This window comes from Trachymyrmex septentrionalis, unplaced genomic scaffold, assembly GCF_001594115.1.
Source record: "Trachymyrmex septentrionalis isolate Tsep2-gDNA-1 unplaced genomic scaffold, Tsep1.0 scaffold11, whole genome shotgun sequence".
Lineage (NCBI taxonomy): Eukaryota > Metazoa > Arthropoda > Insecta > Hymenoptera > Formicidae > Trachymyrmex > Trachymyrmex septentrionalis.
In genome coordinates this window covers 3,454,701-3,471,886 of record NW_017304228.1, presented here as the reverse complement: position 1 = coordinate 3,471,886, position 17,186 = coordinate 3,454,701, and the positions used below count along the sequence as shown (strand labels likewise).

The window sequence follows — 17,186 nt, the reverse complement described above, 5'->3', positions numbered from 1 at the left end:
ATACGATCAGATTCAGTGTTCGCCGCATATATAGCAAACGAATTTGTATTACATTTGCATTTCAAATTCAAGTGTGTAATAATAAGTGCTTTCATATAATTCTTTTCTTAATTAAATAAAGAAGAATGAATATATATTTCAAATCTTCTTTTCTAATCTTTTAGATCTTAGACTTAATAATAATATTTGATGGCCCAAAATTTTGCATTCTGTATTTGTATTGTATATGTATATGTATTGTACAAACAGAATACAGTAAAATTAGAACGGAATTTAAGTATAAAAAGGATACATATAAAAATCGCGGCGAGATGGCAAGTATTTTTAATGTATATGCGTGATGTATTTAGTTTTCTGCGTAAAAATAACTGTATACTTTACGTTTAAATTTGTACACGAAAAGAATAGTTTAGCTGAAATATTTAAAAATTTAGCTAGATGCAAAAATTTGAAAGTAATTTCGTTGGATTATCAAAATAATTATGTAAGACACCCAAAGTACTACAATATCATAACTTTGCAGTATTGCTCATCACGTTAGAGTTTCCTAATTATTTTGATGATTTAACCAAATTATTTTCAGACTTGTATCTATCTAAATTTTGAGATGTTTCGGCAAAATTATTCTTTCCGTAAATCCACTGTTATTTGCAACATAATGTGTTATTTTTACATGGAAAATTAAATCACAAAAATATATCAAATCACTTATTACACTTGAATTTGCAGTCTACGTAACGAATAACAACAACGAACTTTCGCGTTCGTAAGTATATTATACTCGACTTAAGAGTCGCAATCGCAGTAGATAGCAGGCCCTCATAGCAATCCTCTCGCGTGAATCAGAAGTAGCATATGAGCGCGTGTCATTAAGAGCATAGGCACGCGATCCATTGATCGTTTCGTCATACTGTTGATCGATGTCCTTGGAAAGCGAAACGAGTCACATAGTTCGCCTCTTGAAATGCCTCGCATTTTCAGACCGTTGAATTTCGTTATGACACAATCCTACGAAGAATCCCCAGAAGGTCAGAGCGTAATATATTCACCGATTCAAAACGGCAATATATCAAGCAGTCAAATAAAAGAATCAGCATCAATATAGAAAATTGAGTGCCAATGAAATAAATTAGTGTTCACATATACTGTAGCTTATAAAGTGGTGAACCAAAGATGTCACAGATTGACATTTATAGTCGGTTCTTATATTTAAAATTATCTTATGTACAGTCTTAAATATGTCGTAATATTATATATGTTAGTATCTTAAGATATTACTTAAGACAGGCTTGAAATAAAAACAGATTATAAATACCATCCATATAGATATAAAACTCAATAACGAATAGTTTTTGAGCTATAATGATGTCTCAGCAAAACTATGTTATTTATCATCATTTTGACATCACATTAAAGACGTCATTTTATTTTTAAAATCTTAAAATAACGATAATAACACTTATTTGCTGGAATATCAAGGATGTTCTGTTGGACAAGTTTCACACCTTTGATACACTATATAGATAAAAAATGATCCATTATTGAGCCCTGTGTCTGGGACATCTTTTGCTCACCACATTAATTATATTACACATGAAAATTAACTCATTTCACCGAAACTCAATTTTCCATATAATTAGTGCGAAGTCTTAATTAATTCCAACTAAATCATGTGCTGCGATCTACGTTGCGCTTTCGTACATTTTTTTTCTTCTTATTACTTAGTTCAGTATTTATCCACGTTCGTTAATTATGTGAAAGACTTGCACATGTCCCGACACTTCCGTCGAGAAAAGATTGACTCGGAATTAGATGAAGAATACATCATTAAGAGATAACGCGGGCGGAGATGAAGTGGGACACCCTACATAGATAAATAATGACTATGTACTATGTCGCAAAATCGAGAAAATTGAGATGAGAAATTGTCATTGGCGGCATAATGATGCGATTCAAGAGCACTAAGCAGTTCGCGAATAATTATTACGGAGATAATTATCGAGGTGGAATTAATTCGCTTTCTGATTTAGACTACGATCGTGATTTCGTGTCGCGCGATCTCGTTCTCAGAAATTAGTGGTATAATTTCCGAGTCGGTCATCATTGAAGACGCCGATTTTCCGCGATCTCCGAAGACAATGATAGTCGGCCTGTTTGCGGCTCACGGAGTATCCCACGGTGAGAATCCGAGAGCGGGAGGATGTCGATGGTAGGAGAAGGGTCGAGACTGGTAGCGATTTTAAAATTGACTGATGACACAGTTTCCAGTGACTTGAGGTGAGTGAACTCAGAGGTGATCGGGCCGACACCTTCGCGCTGCACCGATACTACTACGTGCACCTGGCGATCGACGGAATTCCATCATGCGAAGCTCTCTCTTTCTCCTTCGCAAGGATGTTTGTCGAAATAGATTATTTCGATTATTCCGAATTATCTTTTGCCATTCCATTTCAGATTTATTGAGCAATTTCGAGAAACATGTTCTACAAACAGCGGCGTTTCTTTTTTAGAACACACCATACATATCGGCAGACCTCGTTGTTTTCATCATTCACATTCGATTTCTCTTTGGCGACACCTAATATATTCTGATTATTAATTATTTATTCTAACATGAGAAATTTGACAAGTCTTGAGAACTTAGGCATCACACGGCTTGCTAAAAGAAGTCATTTGTTTTAAATAAAATAAAAAAATTTTTAATGAGCGAAGTATCTAAATGTTAATTATCGACGAGTTTAATGTTGAAAGAATTTTGGGAATTTAGATATTATGACTGGTCGGAAGAAGTCATAATTCTAAAATAAATAAAATAAAAAGAGAATTTCTAAATGAGCGAAGTATCTGAGTGTGTTAATTATTAGGAAATCTAGTGAAAGGTTTGAGAAGCTTTTAGGAGCTTAAGCGTCACGACTTGCTGTAAGAAGTTATGGTTCTAACGTAAATAAAATAAACAAATGTTTGAGTGAGCAAAGTGTTCAAGTGTTAATTATTAGCAAATCTAACGTGAGAGATTTAAAAGGTTTCAGAAGTTTATATATATATCACAAACCGCTGAAAAAAGTCACGGTTCTAAAGTAAAAAAATTAAAATAAAAATGTTTAATGAACAAAATGTTCTAAAGTAAGTAAAATAAAAAATTTCCAAGTGAGTGAAGTATGGAAGAGCAAGAAGTACGAGGAAAAAACGTTTTAAATCATTACGGATTATACGTTATACTCTGTTGCATTGAAGTACCGTTATCAGTGTTTGATGCGCTATACGGGCACAATGCTGATCGCACATGTGCATGCAAATGTCCGGCGATTACGCGTTCGCCCATTAGTAGACCGTTTTTTAATGCTCGCACGCTAGCAAATAGCGGACCACGTACATCACCTGTTATCGAGCAAAGTCTGACTTCTTCAAGTATGAGTATCTTGATTATTTTATTATTACACTTGTGTCAGTATAATAAAAGAGAGGCTAACTCGATAAAAAATTGATCTTGACATATTTGCTTTTTTATGAAATGAAAAAACAAACACCGACAAGAAATTGAAGCAAATCCAACTGAAGCTAACTTGCAAACTATACATTAAAATTACATTAATCTTAAAGACATTAAGTTTCAAGTATACATGCGCTTGAAATTAAAATAGTTTTCTTAATCCATAATAACAACACATATTTTCGTTAAACATACAAAAACTTCTACTAAAATTCGTAATCTATTAAAATTTTTGTTATGTATTAATTTTACTTTTTTTAATTTTTTAAGTTCAAAACTATAAAAAATAAAATTGTCAAACAAAATTATTTCAAATTATTACTATATAAGAATTAGGAAAAGTCTGAAAGTCACTAGAATTTATTATATATTTGATTATGAGTTAAAAACAAAAATGTTATTGCACAATGGCTACAAATTTTAAACTTGATTAAATTTTACATTTCTGATTATTTTACATAATGAATTTATTGTAATTCTCGCGTTAAACAATGAATTAGTTATAAGAATATTATAACTGCTTACATTTTTATTATAATAGTTTAAATATGATGAAACTGTTTGTTTGACTGTTGATTTAGCGCTTCTCATTGTCATTTTATATTTTAATTTTAATTAATATATAAGACTACATAAAAGTTTTTCATCATTTATGTATTTTTTATTTATCACTGATGAAGACTCTGTGACGTATTTTGTATGTTTTTTTCATTAAATTGTTAAATACTTTTATTTAAACATTTTATTTGCTCGTGTCTTGGTCGTTTAAATTAAATTATTATTGCTTTGCGAATTAGAGAGACTTGCTTTCCTTAATTTGTTTATATAAATTTTAATTATTTATTTTAATTACATTACTAAAATTTTATTTAAAAATTGAAAATAGAATTATTCCAAATTGCATTATGTAAGAAATTATATTCCGGAAATATATTCTGAATAAGAAAGAATGATAGTTTTATCTAAGCATGAATCGTCACATAGTCACTGCAGACAACAGACAGACAGTTTGATACTTAAAGAGGAATTTACGGAAAGCGTGGGCACGCCGTGATAACCATCGATGAAAGTCACCGATTCCTCGCAGCTGCACCTCCCGAGTTTCACCGAGATGGGCTGAGGCTGCGATAAATCTCTTTTCAAGGTCTCCGTTGTGGTCGATGCCACTGCGTAATCGTCGATCACAACTTGCGTGCACTCTATGCGCGAGACTTGGAGAAAATTACAAGAAACTGGGGCGTTGCGGAAGTGGATGTTTAGCAGTTAAATAATAGCGCGGAGTCTTGTTTGCGCTCATGAAACTTTGCGCACGATCGCTTCCTGCCCGCTCCGATAAACGTCCGAGCTACCGAAGCATTTATAATTCTTGAAACGATTCGAATAATAACGAGAATCTCGAAATAGTTTTTATATATTTGCATGATAATTATGCTCAGCTGAGAAATCTCACACGAAACTTGTCTTAAGAATAGCTTTCTCAAGCGTTACACGACTAGGAATTATGGCGTATTCTTCCTTATTATATATTTCTACATAATAAGATTTCACGGTAATTTTTTTTATTTTGTACATTTTGAATATTTATTAAAAAAGCAACGATAACACACGAAAAAATGTATTAACTACACTGAAAAAAGAGATTGGCTGCTGTAGCAAATTAGGTGGTAAAATATGGCATAGTATTTTTAATTGGCTGCAGCAGCCAATTTTTGGTTGCGTTAGTCTATCTGCAATGTCAGTATAAGAGTTCCGATAGGTTAACGCAACCAAAAATTGACTGCAATTTATTAAAAATGCTATGCCATATTTTACCATCTAATTTGCTGCACCAGCCAATCTTTTTTTTTTATTATATATGAATAGTTTTGCTGAAATATCTAAAAATTTAGGTGCAAATTTGAAAATAATTTTGTTGGACTATCAAAATAATTATGTAGAAAAATATAAATTAATTACTAAAATATCAAAATGTTTTATAGCATTGCTCATTATGCTTAAGATTTAGGTATGTTATTACTTTGATGGTTCTATAGAATTATTATTAGATCTATATTTAACTAAATTTTTATACTATATACTTCAACAAATTCGTTTTTTTCTGTGGCTAGGAAAATAATTAACTTTTTTTTATTTTAAGTGGATAATTAAACCCAGAATAGATAACTGACGTAAGTTTGCGTTAATAACTTTAAATACCTTCTCCGTCTACTTACAACACATTATTTTTCCCATCGCAAAGATATATGCGCAAAATTATGACCGGTCATTTGACCATCGGCCGTGGAAAATGAGACGGTTCCTTCCGGCAGATTAAACTGACATCTCTCAGAAGAAAAGAAATTCTCATGAAACTATTTAAGCCCCAAATTGCTAGTCTGACTAATTTTACTAAAATGCTCGTTGCATAATTTGATTTATTTAGTAATTTTACCTTCTTTTAACTTTCAACGTGGCATGACGCTCGAATAAAATTTTGCTACCTCACCCGCTATTTAATAATTCTGTTTTTTTAACTTTCAACACAGCGTGACTCGTAATATCTTCAGTTATATTTTTTACTTTGATCCAAGCTCGGGAGATCTTATTTAATTGCCTATTGCAAAGTATTTAGCGCTCGGACGTAAGTTGAACGAGTATGATTGCTGAGTAATCAGAGTGACAAACTGCGGATATTCATGCACAAATAGGTATATGTTTCGTCAAGAAGAAAATTGATAAATAGGACTAACGAGAAGTAAATCATATTTTAGTATACGTCGATGGTAGATTATATTTTCAATGTCCAATAATTATGAGTCATAATTATTCTGGAAGCTCCTTAGAGAGCTTGGCTGCAGGCTGATAGAGAGGATTCATGACGAGAAAAGAAAAAGGAAATGAACGCCGTTTTACCAGAGAAAGTATCCAACATCGGCTCTAGAATTTCTCGACTTCTCTCTACGTACGTACAAACGTACACGCATATATGTAAGCAATTACAACCGGAAAACTTATCGCAAATATACGTAGTATCATTCTACTTTAACTTAATTAATTTAAAATTGTAAATTTAAATATTCGGACAGGAAGAACGTTTTGCTGAAGTATCTAAAAATTTAACTAAATATACAGATTTAAAAATAATTTTACTGGACCATCAAAATAATTACGTACCTACACTCTAAAAAATAGCGGTGTTTATATAATTTTCATTGTGTTGGTGTTAATATGATATGGATTTAAAACTGTGGATTTTAAATCCACACCATGATGATGTTGATATAGATACCGAAGGCTTGAAATACACACTATGTTGATATTAATATCAATACCAACACAGAGAATAATAATACAGATATCGCATGGGTATTAAATCCATACCAGAGATATTATATCCACACCGATATTTTTTTAAAGGTCGAAATCTTAAATGATAACCAATGCTGCAAAAAGTTTTATCGTTCCAGCAAAAATTTAAGCGTTTTACGTAATTATTATGATAATCCAGAAAACAAAATTAATTTCAAATTTCTATTTAGTTAAATTTTTAGATATGTCAGTAAAATCATTCTTTCCGTATAGATAGGTAGTATACGCACACGATGTATAGCACGATAATTTATAACGCGCTGTTATATAGATTCGATTAGAGACGATAAATGTACAGTACATCCATGTTGAAAGTAATAAAAACTTTATATCCTTGTTCAGAATTAATGTACGGCAAATAACGAAAGTATCGATAAATCGAGCATTTTACATTGGCAGCGAAAAATTAAAATAAATACTTTGCTGTGTGTTCATGACGATCAAGCTCCATGACACGAATAGAAAGTATAAAAGATAATTCTCATCCGTTCGGCCACGCCAGGTAGTTTCAGTTAATTTTACAGTATTCCACAAAAGGGGTTTCTCCGTTGGAGAGATTAAAGATGACACTGAGCTTACGACATTCAAAACCAGAATATTTCGTCAGGAAGTCATGTTTCCAGGTCAATCATACCTCCTTCTGTTGGATAATCTTGCTCGATGTAAATTGTAAATTCAATGTCATCTTGAGAGGGAACAAAGAAATTATGGGATACCGTTTCGCGACCGGCTACTGTCACCGTCGAATCGTTCTGTCACGGTATAACAACGCGCCGCGACTGGAAATAATTGCTCAATCTTTTTCCCCTCTTCGAGTATTCATCCTCTCTCTTACCCTGTCAGGTTTCAGTGTCGTCGAAGCAACGGACTGAAAACGTCACCTCACTTCCTCGTAACCCGGAATCTGGTCTCTCCTTTGGACATAATTACGAAACAACAATATAATCGGTATAATGGAACTAACGGCGGCAGAAGGCTGATTTTGCGCGATGGTAAAATTGCTATTACGCAGGTGATTCGATAATCAGACGTTCTCAGGTTTCCAGGTTTATTTAGACGTAATCCACGCTTTCTTCGTGAACCGTTTTGTGATCATCGGTTGTCACGTACAATATGAAAATCAACACTCTTTTCGTTTCGCCGACTGGTAATGTCATCTCGCCACTCCGCAATTTTTTTCGTACAAGCATATATCTAAAGACGCTTTTTATGAACTCTTGAAACTTGGGTAATACTTTATTAAAAATTAACTGCGATTAATATATGCAGACAATGTAGAGAGAAAGAAATAAAAAACGTCTTATTTTTTCTGTAACATTTCGTTGCCAAACGTGAAGATTCGCCTTTTTATTATCTCACCGTCCATAAAATAAAATTCATTGTGAAAAATAAAATAATTAAACAATAATATATGTTAATCTACCATTATATGAATTAATCAAATAAGTAAGGAGAAAATCAATACGATTAAGACTAAATTTTGGTGCCTGATAATATTTCTCTCTCTCTCTCTCTCTCTCTCTCTCTCTCTCTCTCCTTACTTTAAAAGTGACATAACTATAAAAACAAGAGTTATTATTTTACATGAATAAGTTAAGTAAACATTATTATTACTCTATCAATAAATGTGAACTAACTCAACTAAATAATAAATCGTCAAAATCATTACAACTCAAAAAAGAAGTTAAAAAAAATTGCCACAGCTTAAAAGGATGGATTTTTTAAGAGTTGTGAAATGAAAATAATAAAAATGATAATAATATTAAGAATATATATCTAAGAATATATCTTTTTTGCTGATATTATTTAATTAGACAATAATTTTCTGTCAAAAAAATTGTTTTTCTCCTTTCTTGATAAATTTAATTATTTTAGTTGTAAAATAAGGAGACAATATGCAAATTCTAAATAATATATTTTTCAGTTATATAAAGTACATTTACTGTTGGAGTTGAAACGCAGTCATAAATTGAAACTGAAATAATAATACCAATTACTCTAATTGTCGATTTGGCAATAATGCTACTAGTTTTTTAAAACATTGTAAAGAAATTTAAAACAAAAATAAAATGGGAGAGAGAAAAGTAAAATAATTAAATTAAATTAAATTTTCCACATGAGTATCTTTGCTCTTACGTAACAACTAACTTGCGCAAACTTACCGTTGCACAAAATTTTTCTAGCGCATACACGTCGTGCTACTTTGAAATGCATTACATACGTCGCGCCAACAAGTTTGCGCAATAGTCTTTGTTGTGTATGGGCCACTTTGATCCTTTCACTCTTAAACCACGGGGGCACCGAAGGGTTAATGACATCAATGATGACTCTCAAAGATTATATCTTTAAACTTATATCTTTAAACACGATGGAACCGGCTTAACTGCCTTTGAAAACTCGACGTTCACCAGGTCTTTTTCCACTTCAACCGTTCCACAAGACCTCGTGGGTGGATTTAAAGTGGAACGATGACCCAAATTTAATGGAGATTGGTTAAAATATCATCAAAAGGGAACAAAAAGAAGGTACGATGTAGCCATTAATCTTGATATTGCGCGTAACGAATGTGTTTGAGATATATTATTGTTTTACAAAATATTCTTTTATTCTCGTTTTATAAAATATCTTATTATTTGACGGCGTGAGAATTTAAATTCGCTAAATCTTTTATATCGCAAAATTGATTCTGCTAGTAAAGATTTGACAGCCAATTCTTTGTTCTGTCACTCGAAAGTCACTTCGATTTACTTATTCAGTGTAAGATCAATGATCTCTCTCTCTCTCTCTTGTGGCCCAGTTGGAAACAGCAAATACTTTTGGAAAACTTTCTCTTTCGATCCCATCAAGTAATTTTTATTGTTTATACATGTTTGTATATCATGATATGATTAATGGAGATTCGTACTTTTATTTATCGAGACTAGATCACATAATTAATTACAATATCAGTGCTGATCTAAAAATCACGCTGATTAGCATTACACATTAATGTATTGCGGTATTAATAATATAGCAGTATGATCATCTCGAATAGTATTTATATTGATGTATGTGATTGAACGTAAAGATATTTTTCGCTCAAGATATTATCTTAACCGATGTACTGATTGGCGATCATCTATCGGGTAGAAATGACTCGACCTAATTGAAAATAAACGATGCTCTCCGACTCCAAGAGATACGATCTCTCATGCATGCTGCGTTTGTTCCTCTCTTGCATTACAGAGAGAAATTAATTGCTTGGAGAAAGGTGATACTGAGCTATGCATTTTGTAAAAAAAAAGGTTAAATTCGTGATGACTCGCGAAATAGCTCGCATATTGATGATTCATAGAGGAATTCGATCTTAAAATATCATTTATGAATTAACTATGATCAATGAATCGATATGCAGAAGATCAATATTCATTTCTTCTAGAAATATAAATTTATTGTCCAGTAAAGCCTAATGATTTAAGAATGTATCAGGTATATAGTCTTTGCAAAAAATAACTTGGAAATTTAGGCTTTTCTTATAAAAATATTGTTATATAAGTACGAAATATAATTATTTATATTTACTAAATATTTATGTTTAATAATACAATGTTATAGTATTTAAATGAAAATTTTTATCTTAATTATCTTAATTATTTTTTGTTTAATATTAATTCTTTTTTAAAAACATGTCTACTTTTTATTAAAATAATTTTTAGTCTCTGATTTTAAATTGCTAAACTTTTTGCATTGCTTTCATATGCAATTTAGAGAAAGCCTGTAATCCTTTTATATTTTTTAAATTTTATTAAAAAATACATATAATACATTCTTAATGTTATTCGAATATACGCTTTGAATGAATCACATGAGGAAAAATAATCTCAAGAGGATAATTAAAGAATAACAGTAGAGAGAGTGTTGTTAATTAAATACATACTCTTGCGGTATATATAATTTCAGTCTTTTTAATATAATTGAAATGTCATGTATTGCGACTGTAACGAGGATCTGGCTTTCTTCGTGTCGTTGGAAGCTTGAGGCCATTAAAAATATGTACTTCCTGCTCCTTCTGTTATCTTCATGCACTTTTGCGAACGTAAACGGCTACACAATTATTTTGATTAAAATTTTATTTTACTGGGTTATGTATAATCGGCCGTATAAAAGTAACGGCCGCAGTTTCACGGCCGTATGAACAAAATGCTTTCACGAAGACCGCAAAATATTTTGCGTTTTTTTGTTATTTCCTCAGAAACGGACAATTCATTTAACAGTCGTAACGAAGAATTATGGTACTTGAATTTTCAGTTCACGCCACACGATGAATGCAAAGATTAGACAAACTTTCACGTTGAGCTGTAGAAATCTCAATTTTTTACTAGACTCCGAGGAAATATTTGCAAATTTCTCGAATACGATTCATTGTTAAATCTCACTAAAATTGCATATTACATTTGACTGCATAATTATTATTACGATTTTCTAGAATAATTAACTAAACAGTTATCGAGTTACGAATAACATAATAACATTTATTATCGCACGAACCACACGGAAATATTGGTTTTGCTACAATATTAAAAAATTTAATTAGAACACAGAGAGATCTAAAAATTTTTTTAATTATCAAAATTAATATATAACCCAAGCTAGTTGCTAGAATTAAAATTTTTCGCACATTGAGAAAAGAGTCTGATAATAATTATCTACATTCAGCAAAAATAATAATATAATCATTTGATAATATTTATTATAATTATTTAGAAAAGTAAAATTATTTCACTTAACATTTTGTAAATATTACCAGATTATTTTTTCAGTGCAACATCGCTCATTCTACATAATTATTTTGATAGTCCAACAAAATAATTTTCGGATCTAGCTAAATTTTTAGATACTTTAGCAAAATCATTCTTTTCGTTCAGTTTACTATTAATAAATCAATTTCCGAATCGATTCGAGAAGTCAGTTTCAGAATAAATGGAAAGGCGCAATCTCTCGCGGCGAAAACGGAAATTTAGTCGGACGTTCGTGCGGATGTCGCGTCGTTGCGCGAGACTATCCGAGATCATTGCATTAATCTCTGACATCTCTCACGTATATGCATATAATATTGATACAACATCGCTTTCACTGCTGTTGGTGTAACCTTTCCGAACGTTTATTGCAGCAACGCGTCCGTGAAATTTGCACCTGTGTCATTATGCATATATGAAATCTCTCTCCCGCAAATTTTTTCATTGACCCTAAAGAGCATGAGTAATTTTGTACGGCAAATGCAACGCGAAGAAAAGCCTATTTAAGAGAAGCTTGCTATAACATTTTACGTTTACCTTTTTTAGTTTTCGTCTTTCTAATATTCAATTTCTTTAATGTCTCTTTATTCTCATTTCCACCGATATAAGATTAATTCTAATCTTGGTTTAACTTACTGTGTTTATCTTTTTCTAATTTTTAGAATTTTTAGAAGACAGAAAAGATAAACAGTAAATAAACGGAGATTAAAGTTAATGTTACATTAATAAAATTGAATATAAGAAAAAAACATGTTACAGTACTTTACACTCATCTTTCTTAGATTTTCATGTTTCATATATTCAATATTTTCTTTCTTCATTTTGGCCTTTAGATATTAGACTACGTAACTTATAAATTTGTTATTTTTTTTGCATTTAATCGAGTTTCTCGGTGCGTTTGAAATGTTTATTTCCGGGTATGATAAGAAAATTGCTTTTAAAATTGTAGATATTAAGACAAGAAAATTATAGACATGGAAACAAGAAATATAATTGCGTAGTAATATTCTTAAAAAATTATGTTAATTGCAACTGATACTTGAATGTACGTTGAAAATTGTCAAGAAGTATTGCGAAATGTATTCCCGACGTGTGCATAAATTCAAAATTCCGTATTGAAATGCAAATTCTTATACGCAAATACATTTGAACGCTTCATTTCCTGGGACCTCTTTCGGGCAAAGTGCCCAAGTGAAAACAGACAACAGTGGTCAGTCCGGTGGTCTGGAAAATACGATTAAAAAACACGTCGCTGACCTCAACTGGTTTGGCATGATTAAATAATCATGTCTCGTTAACTGATTTGTTGCAACTAGGGAGATACTGTGTGCTATGAATGCATCATTGGAGGAACAATGGCGAGAAAAACAGCAAGAATCTATCAAAGCCTGATTATATTTATAAGTCTTAGATGAGACCGTCTTTCTCTCAAATTAAACGATTACATTATGTAAGCTATTATCTTTAGTAATTAATGATAAGAAAGTTAAAGGAAAGAAGAAAAAGGAGAATAGTATATATATATATATATATAATAAATATAATAAATATATATAAAATATATAATATATATATATAAAATAAATAGTGCACTTATTTAAAATTAATTAATTACAACGATAGCTATCAGACGTTAATTTAATTGATTTATTAAATCTCATTGAATTTATCGAAACTTTTAACGAAGTATCGGTAGTACTGTCGTAATATACATATTTATAGGATTAATATTGGTATTTTTAATTTCTGACAAGTAAATTCAGGTCACGAATATATGCATATTTAAAAGACGTGTCATTTAAATGTCTGTGTCGCAAAAAGAGATATTTAAAAGACATTATATAGAGTGACCATTCAAAATAAATATCAATGAAAACATTTTTTAATAAGATATTCATTAAATTTTTATCCATTAAATAAAAATTTATTTATTATGTATTTTTCAATCGTGTGTATTATTGCAACTTGCTTTGTATAAACTTAGTTAAACTTTAATTTTAATATTTTAATATTTTAATAATATAAATTCTTTGCTGTCACACATGTTAAATTGATCTTAAAAATCTTGAGAATCTATATCTCTCATTAGTATAATAATCATTCTTTTATACAACAATTTCACACTTTTTTTCCAAAAATAATCTCCCTATATATTTCTTAAAATGTGTATTCTTGAAAAGCAAACCATTGCATTGTCTTTTTTTTTAAATGTTACATATGTAGAGTATAGCTATTAATTTTTATCAGAAAAAATTAAAAATTAAAACGGTTATATAATAATTTTTTAAATAAAAAAGTTCATAATTATTTTTGCAATTTTTTTAAATAAAAAATTAAAATTAAAATCTTTATGAAGCTGCTGTATTTCTATATTCTACAATGTTTAAAATTCAGTAATTTTTTCCTTCTATTTCAAAGAACGAAAACTGTAAATACAATAGCCCGTTACTTAAACGTTTTTTGACTCTGATGCGATAATTACGGAACTTTTAAAAGGAGTGGCCATAAAGGGTTAAAATTAATTTAATGTTATTTATTTATATGTTATTTATTTGTATAACAACACACAAGAACCAAATAAACCTATTTTTTTATCTGAGTTATAAAATTAAATTGTTTTTTAGTAATGTCAAATCGTGAATTTTGTTTTGGTAAAAATCAAATGGGAAATGGAAAATATAAGACTTTATCATTTGTAAAGGGTGATTGTGTTAAAAACCATTTATAAAATTTTATAAATAAAAAATAAAAATTTCTTATTGTTCTTTACAACAAATATTTTCTTTTCCACTATTATCATTATTAATGTTATAAAAAAGTAAATGTAAATACAAAGTATTATAGATAATTAATAGATAATAAAATTATTTTAAAAAACCAAATAAGTCCAAAAGTTTTTATCTTTTTTAATGGGTCCTTAAAATATTAATTAAAATCTAATAATTTAAAACTTAATTGTTTTCATATCCATTATTTGTTCGGATAAAAATTACATATTTATACAATAAACGTTCGAAAATGAGAAGTTTCGTTTTCAGAAAATTTAACTTTTTAGACTCACTTGGTTTCTATGAAAAGCTTTCGTATTAAAATATTGCTTACCGATAAAACTGGTCCATCGTAATATCCAAAGAGTCAGAAGAAGTTTGCCAATCATCTCACCTCTCTGGACAATCCCGGAAACCTCTTTAAAAGTCCACCATCATTGTGGATGGTCATAAATCCATCGTTCGACAGTAAATCGCATTAGGAAGACGTCAAGTGTGCATCCTGACGTTATCTTACTTGGCGTTAAAGCCGGCAAGAAAAGTTTTTATGTATTAAAAAAAAGAATTGATAAATCTTTCTTTTTTCCGATCCAGTTTACTCCTGCAAGGCCGATCGTTCATTTGTTTTTCTAGTATAGTAACATTGAAAGATCGCCACTGGTTAGGAATTTGTTCCAAGTGATAGTTCTTAGGTGATAGTTCTAGGTCATGCTATCTCAATGTAAGAAAATTAAAACGTAAAACGTGAGCGATTTCCTCATTGTGGGTATTTATTTTGTGGTCAGAGCTGATTGAGATAGAGACAGGAAACGCTACATCGCGGTTTATTTTATACTTGTCGACTCAATCAGCCGTCTGCTTTCTCCGCCGTGAAAGAAATCCGGCTCCAAATTCGCTTCTCTTGCGCAAGTTTGCTGTTATTACTGACGTTCCAACATATCCATAACGAACGCACGGATATTCGTGAGGAACCAGATTTCACGTTTCTCCAATTCTTCAATTCCGAAACGTGCGACGAAAGTTGCGATGACTGAACGTCGATTGTTTTCACACGATTTTTGCCTCAAATTATTTCTCTTTTTTTTTTCAGCAATTTCACTAACAAGATAACGTTCGTTCGGAATTAATCTCTCGAAACGCCGTAGCTCACAACGATTTTTTTAACAGTACGATACTTGCGCGCGTTGAAACGAGGAGAGAGCGAACGTGCGCTGTGTACGCGAGCAAGGTCTGCAGGAGCACGAGAGTTGCTGCTGCCTCGTGGCCTACTATAACAGAACTGACTCCCACCGTGGTGTTACGCTGTCTCTTTACCTGTCACAAGCAACGAACGGTTTAGTAAGAGGACGACCGGTCGGTTCCTCCACTTCACAAGTTCTCCATCGCTTTAAAAGACGACACTGAGGAATCATACCTTGAAACTAGAAAGGACACTCTTCACAGTTTAGAAAATAACGTGAAAAAGTGCGATGGATAAAAGTTGAAATTTAAATCACTGATTAGAAATCAAATACGACTAAAAATTAGATTTTATTAAAATTTTAGTCTCTTTGATTTTTATCTTAGAATATTTTAGTTATCAAATTCATTGTCAAAAGTATACAATAACAAACGTCCAATTAACAAACTCATTGACAAAAGTGTAAAGTAACAAATATTAAGATATAGTCAGGATTTTGTTTAGGGGAAGGCCAAATTAAAGTTGAAACTTTTGAACCTAAAGGATAGAAAAGTAGTCGAGTGATTATGGATTATGGATTATTGAATTTGTTTTATTTTACATTTAATTTAGTTTTACATTTAAGTTTTATTTTTAATTAATTACTGGCAGATAAATCACAAAGTCACATATATTTATTTATTAATTTATTTGATTTTTCCCTTAAAATTATAAATTGATTCTTTGAATGAAAGAAACCTAAATTTATAATACTAGCCATCTGGAATTTTCAGCTTTTTTAAACTTTCACCTTTTTCAATTTTTTCTCTTTTTCTAAAATTAATTTCTTGTCAACTCATTAAACATAGCCCATTTAAGCGGTTTTAGTTATTATTGTTCTTTAAGATTTGGCATAGTCTTTCTGCCCCCCCCCCCCCCTATTAGCTACGTCCATGGATATACTGAAATAATGTATTTATATAAATCAAAGATTTTTTTTACTACAGCTTGCAGAAAAGTAATATATCAAGAAATATTAGTACATAGATATAAAGTTTTAAAAAGCATTTAAAAAGGTAAATATAACCTTGAAACATATTTTTTTAAAATATAATTTGTTTATCATTTAAAATATTATCAAGAAAACTACTTAGGAAATCCTACTTAGAGATTTCCGACCAGTTGCAATGTAATGTTTAAACAGCCAGCATTTGATAATTTTGATAGAAATTGGGTTAGAAAATACATACTAAGCTAAATAAATTAATAAATAATCAGGAAGCTTAAGCCTTATATCGATTTGTAATTTATGTATTTTTTCATCTTGATTTCAATGTAATTATTGGAAAGTTGATAAGATTTTAATTAGTTGGTCAATATATATGCGTATAGATATAACTATAGATAGATATATTATGCATAAGATTATATGCACAAAACATATTCATAAAATAAGGATATGAGGTGATAATAACATCTTAGCGATTATTCATGCAAAATTTTTAAGATCTATTTTTTGTAATTGCAACATAGAAAACTTTCTATGTAATACAAGATAAACATGTGTACAAAATAATTCGTACGATTTATAAGCTGACATTCAATGTGTCAAGATAAGCAGTGGATAATTATGCAAAAAGCAGATA

General features: G+C 30.6%; 1 protein-coding gene across 2 annotated transcripts in view; it reads right to left on the bottom strand.

The window, feature by feature from the left end:
* Positions 1-15,650, bottom strand: part of LOC108750699 — a 30,433-nt gene extending 14,783 nt beyond the window's left edge. For both annotated transcript variants that reach the window (XM_018490366.1, XM_018490375.1), the window contains exon 1: positions 14,716-15,650. In XM_018490366.1, the coding sequence (XP_018345868.1) occupies positions 14,716-14,770 (55 nt within the window). In that variant the 5' untranslated portion in view covers positions 14,771-15,650. The remainder of the gene's footprint in view (positions 1-14,715) is intronic.
* Positions 15,651-17,186: the final 1,536 nt, after the last annotated feature.